Here is a 16,642-nt window from a genome sequence, read left to right as displayed (position 1 = left end):
CCCACCGCCTGGCCCCTGCATAAGGAAGGAGGTTTCATGTGACCTACAGTAGGGGTGCCTGCTCTTGCTCTAGAGGGTGCCAGGAACCAGATCGCTTGTCTACCCACATTCTGGTCACAAGGGGAATGGAGTCTATTGGACTTTTACAGTCCATTCCAACCAACCACATAATTTTACATGTGGGGAGCTTACTCCTCAAAAATTAATTTGGTAAACGTCATACAGCCAGCATGTGGGTAAATCATGAAAGTTAATAGTTAAGACCACTGTTAGGTTATTTAAATTAGACTTTAACATTAAATTGAAACTGTAGTCAGAATTATCTTTGTATTTTCTCGCCGCAGCAGCAGCAGCAGCAACTCTATGAAAGTTAGTAAATCAACAGGTTGTAAAACCCCAAAATATTGCCTATCATCATTGCTTTCTTTTTTCTGCACGCATAATTAATTTTAAATAGGTAGAAATTTGTCACTGAAAGATACAAATTCAAAAGTATTACTAAGATCATAATAACTACTGGTCATGTTTTTTAATTCGTGGACCCTAAAAATAGTAATACTGTTAATGTTTGATGATGGGCATAGCCTGAGAAAGCTTTATACTGTAAGTGGGGGGTGGGGGTTGCCCAAACTCCTTCACACTGTTGATTGGAATTTAGCCTGATTGCCCCTTTGGAAAACAGTTATGAGGGTTTCTCAAAATATTAAAAATCAACCTGCCATGTAATCCACCTGTTTCATTCCTCCATATCTACTAAAGAATATTTGAAGTTATAGATACACTTTTATATTCATTGCAGCCAAGTTATGGAAACAACGGAAGTATCCAAAGATAGATGAATGGATAAAAAAAAAAAGTGTGGTATAAATATAAAATGGCATGTTCCTCAACTTGAAAAAAAAAGGATGAATTCTTGCCATTTGCAAAAATATGATTAGAACTAGAGGGAGTTAAGGTGAGCAAATTAAGTCTAGAGGATAAAAGCAAATATGGGATTATTTATGTAAAGAAATAGATAAAACTAAAACAAAACAAAACCTAGAAATCTGACTTGAGAACTCAGGCCACCAAAAAGTGAGGGTGGGAGTGGAGGCAGAGGTAGGGGAACCCAGTGGACCAGGGGGTTATTGGTGCTTTGGTGATGTGTGCTTTGTGATAACATAGCTGTTCTGAAGTGTTGTTAACCTGTAACTTTAAACCATGTACAGCATTGTAAGCCAAAGTTGATGCAATTTTAAAAATGATCCATATTTTAAAGGGGTCTGTTCTCAACTCACTATGTGCATTACCAATCTTAGCAGGGGCCGGAGGGGGAAAAATCTATAATTTCTTCCAGCTTTCATATCTAATTTAGAAAACAAAGCTTATACAGATAAGTCTGTATTAATACTGTACAAATTTAGCAAATATGTGATACAAACAGTAATACTTTAGGAATTCAAAGAAAATACTGGTTTATCACCTCAAAGATAATGATAACTCAAGGATTTCTATGTAGGATGAATTTAGGACAAAGATCTGGTAGAAATGTAAATGGGGAGTAGAAAAGAGTAGCCACTATAAATTACATATTAAAACTATCTTTTTTCCAATTTTAAGACAATTTAACACATGTACTACAGATGGAGGAGGGAGGTCTAAATGGAAGAGTGATGTTTAAGGAAAAGGAAATCAGTTCAAACACATGCAGATGATACTTGTAGAATAAGCAGTGGATACAGCAGAGAATCCATAATGGGTGAAGTAGAGAAGTCATAGGGACTGGGTGGGGAATTGCAAGACAGAAGAAGCCAGCAACATTAACAAAGAGTTTGGAGCTGTTCTATAGGTGAAAATAATTGAGATTTTGGAAGAGGTAGTGATATAATGTAGTAGTTATTTTAACATTTTATTCTCAGTAATATATTCTTTGGTAATGTTTTGCACAAACTAAGGAGAGCAAAAGATAGGGGCAAGACAAAGAGGAAAAATAAGTGGCAAGAAGTAATTAAGGTCCGGCCTAAGGAAATCAAGTTCTTTTTGAATTTTTTCTATTTATGTAGCATGGGTTTCTAGCATTGTATGGGTTTATGTATGTATTCTAAATTAATATCTGTATATACTATATTATCTTCATCACTAAAAGTCTAGTTTCCATCCTTCATCATACAACTGAATACTTTTAACTCAGTTTGCACACTACCACCCCCTTTACTTCTGGTAACCACTATTTTGTTCTGACAGCTTAAGAGTTTGTTTTTATTTTGTTTGCTAATTAGTTTTGTTTATCTTCCATTTATGAGTATGAAATTACAGTTTTTCTCCACCTGACTTATTTCACTTAGAATAATGTTTATCTATTTAATGTATTCTGTATATTATTTTTCTATTGATGGATTGTAAGTATAACTAAAGGAGAAACTGCCTTCTGTACTTTTTAATGCCTTGTAGAGTTCATTTCTTAAGTTGTCAAAAGTAGTTTTCTGCAGTACCGGTCTTCACCTGCAGGTGGTAATAGACCCTAAAGAAAAAAATCTTCAGTCACTAACTGAATTTTATGGTTGTTTATATTATGTGGCTTTTATAAACAAATATATAACATACATGTAAATTTTAAAGTTAAACAACAAAATGAATACCAAAGAGACCATTACCTAATCTAAACAATGGAATGTAATCAAGACATTTTAGTACCTTCCCCTATACTTTTTTTCCAAATTCACTCCCTTTCTTTGCAGACACATGTGCTACCCTCAATTTAGTGTTATTATTACTGCCTTTTCCTCCTCGAGGTATAATGTAGTGTTTTGTTTTGCCTGATTTCAAGCTTTATAAAAATAGTATACTAGATCATTATTGCTTGACTGACTTTCATTCAATATTATGTTTCTGAGATTTCTCTCTTTTGACGAGTGGAAATAGAAGTCTATTGAGAGAACAATGCAGAACTAATTTGACCACATTCCTATTAATGTTGATTCTTCAAATTAATATTGCTGAGACCTGGATGAAAGACTGATCATGTTAAGTAAGAAATCTCTCACCTAGTTCTTACTGGTTCTTTGATAAAATTTAAGTGCTATTATTGTTTCTCTTAATCTAGCCCAGAGTTTTTTAAATGTTCACATGAAGATGTTTGGGGCTGGATGTTTCTTTGTTGGGTGAAGCTGTTCCGTGCATTGCAAGATGTTTAGCAACAGCCCCGGACTTTACCCAATGGATGCCGGTAGCCCCTGCTTTCCCAGTTGTGACAACCCCAAATGTCTCCTGACATTATCCAATATCTTTAGGGAGGAGAGTAGGGGATGGGGTGGGGCTTGAGAGCAAAATCATTCCCAGCTGAGAAACACTGAGCTAGTCCCTGTTAGAGTTTACTGATTGCTCTTTTGCCCAAAAACCTGAACTTGTGGATGATTATACTCACTAATTTGTATGTGATCATATGGACTAATACTATCAAACCCACATATATAAGTAATGTATCAAGGCTCTTCTTACTTTCCGTCTTTTCCACCATATCTAATTACTGTGTTGTCGCTCATTACTACCTATTCTGGTTTTCCATTACTATGAATAGATTTCAAATATCTAGTTGTTGCTCTTACAATTGTTCTGTTCACACACCAGTCTGAACTGCCCTTTCATCAACTTAGGTTCTTTTCTTCCCTTCATTAAACACAACTCCTGTGATTCTGATGAATTTCATGGTTTTGTTTCAACAGCATGGCTTTACTATAGAGTTGTAATTACTATATATTTCTTCCTATAGAGGTGTAATTACTATATATTTCTTCCTATATTTTTCCTGGCTATTTCCTTTAACCTATGTTTTTATTCCATCTTCTCTCTTCATTGAAAACCTGAGAACTGCAATTGAGTGATCTGTGTGGAATACTTGCTTTCCAGTCCATGTATTGGCTTGAATATAAATAAAGAAATATAACAATAAGAACTAGAGAAAAATAATCTATACTTTTCCCCTAGCTTCCTACCACCCTTACAGCAGAAAAAGTATTCAGTATAACTAGACATAGGTTGGTTAATTAAGTAGAAAAATCAGATACTTAAGTGAGCTTTAAAAACATGAAAATATGGAATGATAAAGACTGCTTCCTAACACATGTGAAAAGTATTAGATAGTGATGAAAATCCACAACATTTACTTTTAAAACCCTGTTACAGAAAATAAAAATTATATGAAGTAAGGATTTATGATTATATATAGGGAATACTCTGGAAAGAGTTTATAAAAGATTAATTCTAGGCCAGAAAATATCTTCTCAAATAAATAAGATCTGCAGGTGACAACTAGATCCAGATCATGCATGAAGTTGCCCATTGCTTTGTGTACTTTCAGCCATCTGCAGTTAGCTTCTCTGGGGATCCCCTGGTCTCATGAGAATCCTCTCTTCTAGGACTCTACAGGTTCTCAGACAGAATACATGTAATGGCTGATGAAGCTGGAAGTAAGGCCCATTATTTTGCCCCAAAGCGGGATACTTCTCCCTGATGGACCATTTTAGCTCAGAATTCCATGTAAATTCTCCCTGCTTCTTTCCTCTTTCTTGATAAAGGACTACTCCCTTTTAAAGATCCTGCGCACAAAACTCGATTTCAAAATCAGCTTCCTGGAGAGCATAACCAGACTGGAGAGATTTTATACTCTTCCATTATAGATTAAAGCAGTAGTTTCTGTTGTTTTTCTATTTCCAAATGTAAATTTCTGCTGAAAGTGTGTGTTAATTTAGCGATTTGTTAGACAATTTTGGAAGCACCATTATCCACTATTTCCACATCCCACAATAATTCTAGATTGTTAAATATTCTTTCATCTTTTCCTAATTAGAAACTCCTTTATGAAATGATTTCTTAATTATGTGGGTATATATTGTTACTGTGGTACTCTCTACAAATCAAATTAAAAAGTCATGACTTCTTTCAAAGCAGAATGAAACTAAAATCATTTGCATATTTTCTGTGTATTGGGACTAATAGTAACCATCTCATGTAAGTCACAGATTGGATAAAATTATCAAGCATTAATCTTTATATTATTTACTACTAAAGAGAGTGAATTTTATTACTCTACATACAGACAGTAAGCATTCCTGGATTTCTGTTTTGCATGTGAATGCTGGGTATTGTGGATATAGAATTAGAATTTACTAGAAAAATAAGTTTCTAATCTCTCTTTAGTGAAAAAAGAAATGCCAGTACACAATATAGTGATTTATGATACTAGAGAAGAAAATACATAGAAGATCTAGCCTAACTAGATGGGCAAAAAAGGGCTTGCATTCAGAATGGTTTTATTCAGAAAGGACACAAAGGAATTATTAGAAAGGGAAAATGAAGAACATGATTGGGTTATACATGCATGCATGCCTGTCTGTGCTCTCAGCAATAACTAAAGGGTACATATCGTGTGGCATACATATTCTTTGGTGAAAATAGTGGAGAAAAGGTATTAGTATTGCCAAACATCTTTAGAATGATGAAAGAAATAAGAGACAGTGCTTTTTTTTTTTTTTTGTAAAAAGAGCAGCTAGCAAAGCCGAATGATTCCAAAGAAATGAAGTTAAATACTTGAAGTTAAAAAAAAAATTCTACTGAATGGATTAGAACATACATACATGGAAACCTTCCAGAAACTAGAATAAAAAGGCAAGAATGGGGTCAAAACTGGGGCAGGAAGAGAGCACGGGACTATGGTGATGGCATATGGGGGTGGGAAATCCAAGGGGATTACAACTGAAATGGAAAAATGCACAAAGTGAAGAATGAGGTAAAAAATAAATTAATTAAAATACATTTAAAAAAAGTCAAGGTCATGAAAACTAGGAGAGAAAAGGATAAGAAAATGAGAGGTTTAGGCCCTCCCTGGTGGCGCAGCGGGTTGAAGCACAGCACTGAGAATCTGAAGCCACTTCCGCATGAGTTCAATTCCCGCATGAGTTCAATTCCCGCCTGCCTCCTGCCGCGGAGGAGACCACATGGTGTGGCAGACCTCTCCTGACCCGCCGCTGCTCCCCTCAGCAGTGTACTTCGTCAATCTGCCTGTTCTGCTCCCCACTCTGTCTCTGGTGAAGCCTCTCACCGTCCCTGAGCATCTGGCCTATACCCCAGTTCTGTATGAATAAATAAATAAATCTTTAAAAAAAAAAAGAAAAAGAAAATGAGAGGTTTAATTCAGGAAGTCAAGCATGTTCTAGCAGAACTTTTTCTTGGTTCTTTTTCTTTGTTTTCCACTATGTAATCTTTGCTGTTAATTTTGTAGATCATATAGTCAGACTCTGTAAAGCTGTGTGTAGGTGGATTTTTTTTTTTTTTTTGAGTTCTTGCATATCTGAAATGTCTTTATTCAATCTCCGTACAGGATATCTAGCTTGGCTGTGTAGAGTCCTAATGTAACTGGGTGGTCCCTAGGAGAAGGGAAGTTCCAGGTTCCCTGCCCCACCCAGCAGGAGGGTGGAACTGAGCAGAGAAAAAGGAGAGAGAAGAAGAGAGAAGGCAGAAGGCAGATGGAGAAGGAGACCTAAGGAAGCCACATGGAGCAGCAAGCATGTGATGAAGAAACGGGGCTTGTTTCCTGACCCTGGACTGGTTAAGGCAGATGTGGGTGAGATACCTGTAGGGAGGTGACTATGGCAGTGTTTATATTGACTTTGATTTTGCTCTTTTCCTCCGAGATTTGGCTGGCAATTTCAGACCCTTTTCCATGGGTCCCGGCCAGAAGGTGCTTTAGTCTTGTGGCAGGCTTTCAGGCCTTGCTTTGGGCCAATCCCTTTTGGGTGGACTTTTGCCCACAAGGGGATGGGTAACTTCAGGTGTTGATTTAGAAGTTACATTCTTTGTGTTTCATATTGTATATTAACTGTATTAAAGTCACTTTTCATTAAAGCTTTATATGTTTTGTCTTGTTGCGGCGGATGGCAGAACCCACTTAGAGCAGGCAGGTTTTGGGGCTTCAGGGGTGCCTCTCTCTGAATTGAGGTGCCCTATAACACTAATACTGAAAACATAAAAAATTCCCTCAGGATGCTTAAGGCTGTTTTTCTGTAGATAACATTCAGTCATTTGAGTCTTGGTAGTTTTTTTTTTTTTAATTTTTTTTTTTAAGATTTATTTATTTATGCATACAGAACTGGGTACAAGGCAGAGGTGCAGGGGCGGTGAGAGGATTCACCAGAGACAGAGTGGGGAGCAGAACAGGCAGATCAACGAAATACACTGCTGAGGGGAGCAGCGGGCGGGTCAGGAGAGGTCTGCCATGCTATGTGGTCTCCTCGGGGGCAGACAGGATCGAACTTATGCAAAGTGGTTTAAGCTTCTTTGTGCTGTGCTTTAACCCCCTGGCCACCAGGGAGGGCCTGAGTCTTGGTAGTTTTAATGTGATTTTACTCCTGGAAGCTTTTTGAAACTTTTCACTATCAATGTTGCTCAAAATTTTATCACCCTCTGCCCAAGGGCTGGGTGTTTCTTGCCTTGCTTTTGTAATGAATTCTGTGGGCACTAAATAGTCTCTTTTAATTTCATCTCCTTTGGTTCTGGGAATTACTGTTCTATTATTTCTTTGATAGTTTCCTCTCCACTATGCCTGTGCCCTTTGTAAAAAATTCTGTATGGGCATACTAAATTCTTGAGTCAGACCAAAGGATATTTTTCATATCCTTGTCTTTTTGTTCTGTGTTCTGGGCGATTTCCTTGACTATACTAATCCATTCAGTGGATTTTTTTTTTTAATTCCATCAGCTCTTTCTGCTGTGCTAATTTTTTTTTAAATAACATTCTGTGATTATTTCTTATTTACCTGATAGTAATAAATATACTTTAGGAGTTTTCTTCTGCAAACATCTCCCATCTTGAAAAAATACCACATTCTTTACCCCATGCTCTTAGAATGACTGTACTGCTATGACTGTACCAGTTCCCTCCCCTCCCTTTTAAGTTATTCCCAAACCTTCCCTCCCATTTTCTCTTAAACTCACTATGACCAGGCTTCACCTCACCTTACTGCTCTGTTCAGTGAAGTCCCTTTAAGAAACAATGCCAGAAAATATGCATCTAGAACGCTCTTTTTCTTGTTTATCTGAAACATTGGATGCAACTAGTGTTGCTTCCCATAAGTCCTACTTTTCTCAACCTTCTTTCAGTCAATGATCTCAAGTTTCATTCTCATTTTAAAACTTTGATAGGATCAGGTGACAAATTTGACCTTTCCTGATAAAAATTTCTTCTACTGTGTTATTGTAACTGGGTGGTCCCTAGGAAAAGGGGAAGTTCCAGGTTCCCTGCCCCACCCAGAAGTAGGGTGGAGCTTAGGAGAGAAAAAGAAAGAAGAGAAGGAATCAAAAGAAGGAAGCTGGATGGAGAGCCAGAAGGATTCCTGAGGAAGCCACGTGGAGCAGCAAACATATGATGAAGAAACTGTGCTTTTTTCTTGGCCCTGGACTGGTTAAAAGAGATGTGGGTGAAAGACCCTTAGGGAAGTGACTATGGCAGTGTTTATATTGATTTTGATTTTGCTCTTTTCCTCCCAGGCTTGTCTGGCCATTTCTGACCCTTTTCTATGGGCCAGAAGTTGCCTTAGTCTTATGGCGGGCTTTCGGGCCTTGTTTTGGACCAATCCCTTTTGGGTAGACTTGCTCTTATAATGAGGGGATGGGTAACTGTAGGTATTTGATTTAGAAATTATATTCTTTGTGTTCCGTATTGTATATTCACTGTATTAAAGTCCCTTTTCATTAAAGTTGAATTGGCAGGACTGATTTGGAGCAGGTAGGTTTAGGGGTTCGGAGTTGCCCCGCTCTCCCTGCCCTGTAACATACTGAAAATGTAGCCACAGGCTAATGGAATAATGTTGTTCCCAACAAGTTGAGTATCTGTCATGACTTCATAAGATACTGACCTCAAACACTGTCCTTATTTTCAGATTTCTCATGAGAGAATGAACCCAGCCAACTCCTTGATAAACAGCATTGGCTTATCTTTAATGGTGAAGAGCATAGTTTCTGACTCTATCTTTAATCATGTTTCTACCTCTTGTTATGTGACCTTGAACAAATTAAACTTCAGTGCCTCGGTTTTTTCAATTGTAAAATGGGAAGAGTAACAAGACCTGCACACGAGGCTATTGTGGTTGAATGAATTAATATATTTATTGAGTGGGAAAAAGGCAAAGGTTTGCATGAAGGAAAAAACAGGGTTGTATTTCAAAATACTTCATTTTAACACAAAGGTAATTGCCTGCCAAATAATCTCACACGTTCGCTTCTGAACTTTAAATGTCAGCAACTTAACTTCTCCTTAATTATGAATGTAATGTCCATTTCTGTATGTATAAAATCACTTCAATCTAAACTGCCTATTTTTCTTTCCAGTAAATCATCAGGATTATCTTTTATTTAATAAACTTCAAATTTCCTGGGTGAATGAGAGAAAAATGTTCAATGGAAAGGCTAAACACTAGCAATAATTGAGTAAAGAAAACACTGAGGAACAAAAGGAAAATATAACTTAAGTGTTTTACTGGAACCTGAGTTAATAAACAGGGATCACAGAACGAACAGCGAACGAACAGCAAACAACAGCTTGTGTTATATCAAGTGAAAACTGGAATGATGAACCTGGATTTCCAGTCTGAAACTATTATGCAATCTGAGTAAGGGAATTAACAAGTCACATTACACATTAGAACATCTTCTAGGGCTTAAAACAAAGGGAACAACTTGCACATTACATAACTGATACCTATAGCTAAATTTCAGTATTGTGCACTTTGGGGAATAATTTTGCTTTTCTTAGAACATCAAATAAACTGACTGTTGCATTTTGGAAATTGTTTACCTGACACTTTTTATAACTAAGAAAACCTTGGCTTCCTTTCATATCTTAGTTGTAATATCTTAATTCATATCTTTATAGGTAAAATTTTATTACTATTTGTACTATAAAGCAAAGCTTCAAGTGAACTTTGTTTCTACTTAATATTCAATTGAACATTGTCAAAGCTAATCAAAGTACAAAAATTCTCTGATTTTTTAATAAGAAGTGGTTTAAAGAAGCAGAGATCTTTATATAGACATTTTACTGGGCCTTTTGTAAAAGTTCATACATGTAAGGAAAAAACTAGAGTATTGGGATTTGGTTTTAATCCTTTTTTTTCCATTTCCAGTTAAACCAATTTTCTCTTACTTTTGTTTTTGGGTTAAAGCCAAAATCAACATTGTCCCCATTTCTAAACCAAATAATGGAGAAACAATTAAACTTCTGAATGCAGTTAGGCAGAGTGGCTGGACTCAGCCTGAGGGGCGTCTCGGACTCATTTCTGACTCTAGGCAAGGTATTTAATGTCTTTGCACTTTTGACATAATTGGAAAAAATGCTATTTGTTTCATTGGTGTATTATTAAACTGAACTCAAAAACCACCATTGGCTATTGAGAGAGATCAGGTTGATTAGAGAAAAAGCTACTTCTGCAGTTTGGAAAAAAGATTTACAATTACATCTGCTTTCTGTTACTGGGATGTTTTTGAATGAATTGAAGGGAGGCTGATGTAAATAATAGGATTTGCAGTTGTAAGTATACGAAATGGATAATAAAATGGACCATGTTCTAATTTCCACTTCATAAGTGAAAACTTCAGAAATATTTTCCTTTATTTCTATGGTGGTCAAACTCATTTGATTTTTTTAAGTCTATTGTTGAGTGTATATTTTTGAGATACATGACAAAGATATTATTATATTCCATTTTCAGGATAAGAATCAGAAGGAAATAACCTAAAAGGAGATTTTAAATCTGTGTTTTGGATAAATTTTTAGCTGTCTTATGTTAAGATGGAGTCCATTGGTGAATGTTAACTTATTAAACATGTGTCTTTCAGTAACTTGTTCTTCCTTTTTTAAAATTTCTTATCTTGAAAGTCCTTCAAAATATGAATAATTCACTTAAACATACCATTTTAAAATCCTAATGTGTTACTAATATGCTTTTGTTTTGAAATTGTGTTTTAAAGGTTACATATCAGCTGCAGTTGTTCAGTTCCAACTTAATACTTTTGCTTTTAAATAGGAGCTATTATAATTAACTTAAAGTCTTTCAAGGGGAGGCAAGTGGACATTATAGTCTTACAGAAAGTTACAACAACTATTTGACACTACATCAAGGAACAGTTAATTGAAAACTATTTTAATTTTTACAATAATTAAAAGGTTTGAAACAGCTTAAAGCAAAAAAAAATTTTGCAAGACAGATACAACTAATTGTGTAATGAGGAACTAAATAATTAAATAATCAGATATAACTTTACCATAAAACAGATTTGTATGATAATAATGATTTAGTAAGATGTAGGTGAGAGATTTTCAAAGTTTCTTAAAACTTACCATTTTTCAACATTATAGAACATGGTTAGAATTACAAATGAAAGTAGTAGGAAATTTGGAGGACTTATAATACTCTCAGAAATTATTCTAAATATGATCAGACTAATATAATGGATTTTAAAAAACAAAAACAAACAGGACATTTTAAATTTCTTATTGTTTAAGGATCTGACAGACTAGGTGCTGTCTCCTTTCTCTGGGACAGACCAGACTGATTATTTTTATATCAATGAGATAGAAATTTCAGAACACCAAAAAATGGAGACCTGCTGAAGCATTTCATTGTTCCTTTATAGTCTGCCAAGTCTAATGTATAGAGCTATGTATATATGTTCTATAACTTCTAAATATCTCTCAAGACACTTTTAACACATTCATTTATGTTGTAGCCAGAAACAGACCTAGATTTAAAAGCATAACTTTTAAAGCTCTTTTATTAAAAGCTGATTTATTTATTTCTGAAATATAGCATTTGACCAACAGGGGTTACTTGATGAAATAAACAATTATATAATCATTTCAAGAGACAGCATTAGAGCAAAGTGTGGAAGGCACTAAAAATTTCATGACTTTTAGTCCTTTTTTTTTTTTTTAAGATTTATTTGCTTATGCTTACAGAACTGGGGTACAGGCCAGAGATGTGGTGGGTGAGAAGATTCACCAGAGACTGAGTGGGGAGCAGAGCAGGCAGACTGACAAAGTACACTGCTGAGTGGAGCAGTTTGTGGGTCAGGAGAGGTCTGCCAAGCCATGTGGGTCAGCTTCCTGGCAGGGAATTGAACTCATGCTGCAGTGGTTTTGTAGAGCTTCATAATGTGATGCTTTAACCCATTGTATCACCAGGGAGAGTCTGACTTTTAATTCTTAACTCCTGAACATTTTAAACATTTTAACTGATAGTAGGAAGTAGATTAAACAATGACAATCTGGTTGTTAACACACGAGAAAGATGAGACATTATTTTCACTAATGAAATGAAAAAGGTCCAAATAACAATCCATTAAATAGCTTTTTTTTTTTTTTAGTCAGAACAATTTGAAATGGAGTAACAAATAAATGGCTTTATATTGTCATACTAATCTTCCAGATTAATGTAAATATACTTAGTGAAAGTTGATTTTATTCTTTAGGCAAATAACTTTTAATCTGTTTCCTCAAGTGTTGATGTTTACTGGTTGAGCTCATTTCCTTTCATTATGCTTGTGTTCTGTCTTTGTGAACTAGCACTTTCTTCTTTGAAAATTGTCTTTATATGTTTTCTAAATTTTTTCCCTATGGCTTTCTTTACTTTCTTTTGCTTGGTTATTAAGACACTTATTCTTTTTTCTTGTTTTCCATAACATTAAAAACCTACATGGTTTATGTTTGACTATGTGTATTGATTACATAGCAAGAAATCTCCGTTATGTAAAAGGATTTTATTTTTATTTTTTACTACTTGAACTTTATGATAAATTTAAAATTAAATGCTAAATGATCACAAGGGTACAAAGAAAATTTAAAACAAAAAACAAAAACAGCAGAATAAGGGAACTATATTTATTAGCAACTAAAAACATGATTCAAACTAATAATTTTTATAAGTTAGCTATGATAATGGCTTTATTCCTTTAAGATTGTTAAGTTTTAAATAAAAAGTATTGACTTTCAGTTATTTTTTTTCTGTGATTTTATGAATCCAAATATTGTAGCTCAAACTCACATATAATAAAGAGCAACTAGACACTAAGCCAGAACACTTGGGGGGATGCATGATCTCTGGTCATCATTGTGAAGGAAATTACTAAAGCAGGCTGTAGAGATTAGGATGCACATGTTTGCTGCTAGAATCTGGTGTCTTTGGCTTAGATATTCATTTCAATCTGAAATTTTCTCAATTTGTAGCTATAACTTTGAGATCTACCATACAAAATTTAGACTCTATTGCATTGTAAATGATGGTATTTTTAGTATAGTTAGTATAGGTATCTTAAAGGAAATGATTTCTAGCTTTCAAGATGATAATAAAAGATGCCTAGAAAAGTTTTTTTAACATAATTTCAAGATTATTTTATTAATGAGAAAATATTAGCTAATAGAAAACATTTGTCTTAATTTCTTAATTTGTCGTCCTACTGTTTGTAATTCTCATCTCAGTCTATCTTCTAAAAGGTCACAGAGGGGTCTATTTTTTACTTCAGCAAACATCTTAACTGTCATAATATAGGGGTAAGATTTAGGGTGGGTGTAGGAGATGTATGTGAGTGCATTGGGCTTGGGGGTTGAGGAAGGGAGGGTGGATCTGAATCTTAGAGAACAATGTCTTTTCCCGCCCTCCACTGTACCTGCTTTCAGGCTATCTGGTTTTACTGGAACACAGAAAGTAAATCTTTCCTACTCCGATAGGGTGGGAGAAACACTGTCCCCCTGGGTACTCAGGGTTTAAGTGAGGATCTGGCGTCAACCCATCACCTCTACCTGCCTCTCAAGGAACTAGAGCGGCCAATCACACACCCGTCGGAGAACTCTAATGTACTTAGCTTGCTGGTTGTCAAATTTCCCTCTCCCCAAATTTGTTATTCAGTTTCAGCAGTTTGCCGGCTCTCCTGCATGCTTTTTATTATCCGCGAACTTGTTGACACTACGGCACCAGCTGTTTTCTCCTCTCCCTTTTTCTCAACCTTGTCAATTCATAGCTTTTATGTTTTTCTTTACCCTCTTTCTAGTTGGGGTATGTGAGAAAGACTGAATAAATTCATGAATAAATCCTTCCAACAAAAATTCCTGAGCCCCAACTCTTTCTTAATTCTTATTTGCAAAAAAACACTCAGCTCATTGCTTTGCCCTCGACCAGGATACACATAAAGGAGGAAATCAGTTCCTACAGATCACAGTTTTCTGGTAATGAAATAACTTTTCCCTTTTAAGGAAGATTTGTTTTCTCCCTGGGGAGTAATTTCTCTCTGGGGCATATTTGTAGTGACAAATACTAAAGGTTTATGTGGGTCACCTTAATAGTTTAAATATTGAGGATATAACAATTATGATCTATCTTCAAAAGTTTTATTCTAATCAAAATAGCAGGGACAAAGGGAAGCACTTGGAGAAAAATAAGTAAAAAACAGAGCAAATGATAATTCCATTATCTCAATAGCTAGAACATAGCAGGCACAGAAACAATGTTTATTGAGTGTATAAATGACGTATTAGTCTGTAACTAGAGTGCAGGATACAGTGAAGGAAGTAATAAATTTTGTCTTGAAGGGTAGTATGGGAAAGTATAGTTTTATCTTTAATTACACATGGCTTTATGTGTAAGGAATTTATGTTGTTTCAATTTCTATTTTAAGATTTTCTTTTCTTCCTTAAACCAATGCCCTGTGGTGGCAGTTCTTTTATTCTGCCATAGCATCACGCTAAGCAGATCACTGCTGAAGTTTAGATGCTTGCTAAAGCTGTCATTCCCAGGACGGCTTCTGCTATAGTGTGACTGTCTCCTCTTCCGCCATGTTCTATGGGGGAAGAACATGAGTGGAAAGAAATAAGTCACAGTTCTGTTCAAGAGGAAGAGTTCACTTGGGAAAGCAGGTAGGAGGCCTCTATACCTCTTTTTTTTTTTTTTTTTTGAGATTTATTTATTTAGACATACAGAACTGGTATACAGGGCCAGAGGTGCAGGGGGTGAGATGATTCAACAGACACAGAGTGGGGAGCAGAATAGGCAGACCAACGAAGTATACTGCTGAGAAGAGCAGTGGGCAAGGCAGGAGACATCTGTGCCAAGTGGGTCACCTCCGGGCCTGGGGATAGAACTCGTACTGAAGAGGCTGTGGCTAGTTTGCAGTGCTGTATCCTAACCTGTTGTGCCTCCAGGAGGGCCCTCTGTACCTCTTTCTAACCTGTTTCTTGTATATGGCCAGGGTATGGGAAAACAGTGCACCACCACGGAGAATACAGATTAGAAACGTGGATCCTCACAGTGGAACCACCTCAGTTCAGTAGGCAGGATTTCACTAAAGTCAGTCAGATGTAAGAATGTGCGAAGTAAAACATATAGCTAATTTCTCCAGACTCTTTATGACTCTATACTGCACAATGTTGATGTATTCTGAAAATTTGCATTATACTTTTACAATACTTCCCAAAGTGGTTATGTCTATTTATCACTGCCTCATGTTCTGTGACTATTTTTGTTGGCCCCAAAACTGACAACTGCCTACTTTGGTAACATAAACCAAAAATTTTCTATTAAGTCCCCAAATCACTATTTCTCAAACTTTGCTAAAAGTTGGAATTAGTTGGGAGTCTTTATTTATTTTTTTAAGGATAGATTTATTTATGCATACAAGAACTGCAGTCTAGGCTAGAGGTGTGTGTGTGGTGGTGGGGGGGGGTATGATTCACCAGATAGGGTGAGAGGATGGTGAGAGGATTCACCAGATAGAGTGGAGAGGAGAACAGACTGGTGTACTGAAATACACTGCTGAGGGAGCAGTGGGCAAGCCAGGAAAGGTCTGCTGTACCTTATGGGTCAGCTTCCTGGGTGGTTGGGGGTCAAACTCATGCTGCAGTGGCAGGTGATAGCTTGATAGCGCTATCTTTAGCCCCTGGGCCACCAGGGAGGCCCAGGAGTCTTTCCTTCCTTATATGAAATTATTTATTGACATTTTTGGGGATACAATTTTGGGCTTCCATATGTGCCTATGTCCCACGCGCCCTTCACCAAACCAACCCATGCTGGTGCCCTCTCTGCCACCCTCCCTGTTTCCTCTGGTAACCGTTATATTCCTTCACTGAGCTCAAGATTTATTCCTACTGTATTTTTCTGGTGTACATTTTCTGGTTATCTTTCACAGATCTCTGATATTTTTCACTTAATAAGCACCTCAAGTTTCATCCATTTTGTTCCAAATGCCATGATTTCATCTTTCCAGCTAGGTCATTTTAAAAAAAATTCAAGCCATGACTGCCATCTTCAGACATCTGATTGAATCCTTGGGAATAGAGAATTTTTTGAAGTTCCTATAGTGATCCTAATAGGCGGCAAAGTTAAGGAATCACTGCTTTAATTACATAAACATTGAAAAGAGAGACATAAAAATTAAAATGGGCTAATAACTCATTTGATTCCACGGTTGGTCCGGCCTCCACTCCCCCCCCACCTCCCCCCAGAAACCACAGGTATGAGATGTTTAAAGATCATGCAGACTTTTCTGTCTTTCTAGGCTACTTAGCATCTAAAATTTATGGACTGAGGCAAACAGAGAAGAATTGTGGTAGGATGGGAGTAACCCAG

The 16,642-nt window shown here is 36.3% G+C and overlaps 1 protein-coding gene across 1 annotated transcript in view; it reads left to right on the top strand.

Annotated features, from left to right (window-relative positions):
- The window catches only part of FGL1 (fibrinogen-like 1), a 35,690-nt gene that overhangs the window by 454 nt on the left and 18,594 nt on the right, over positions 1-16,642 (top strand). Inside the window, exons 2-3 of the mRNA XM_004682491.1 lie at positions 14,073-14,077; positions 15,267-15,375. Coding sequence (XP_004682548.1) covers positions 14,073-14,077; positions 15,267-15,375 — 114 coding nt within the window. The remainder of the gene's footprint in view (positions 1-14,072; positions 14,078-15,266; positions 15,376-16,642) is intronic.

The sequence above is a fragment of the Condylura cristata genome, unplaced genomic scaffold (assembly GCF_000260355.1).
Source record: "Condylura cristata isolate star-nosed mole 26May11 unplaced genomic scaffold, ConCri1.0 scaffold00014, whole genome shotgun sequence".
NCBI lineage: Eukaryota > Metazoa > Chordata > Mammalia > Eulipotyphla > Talpidae > Condylura > Condylura cristata.
Note: the sequence above shows the minus strand (reverse complement) of the source record. Positions and strands in the feature narration are given on the sequence as shown.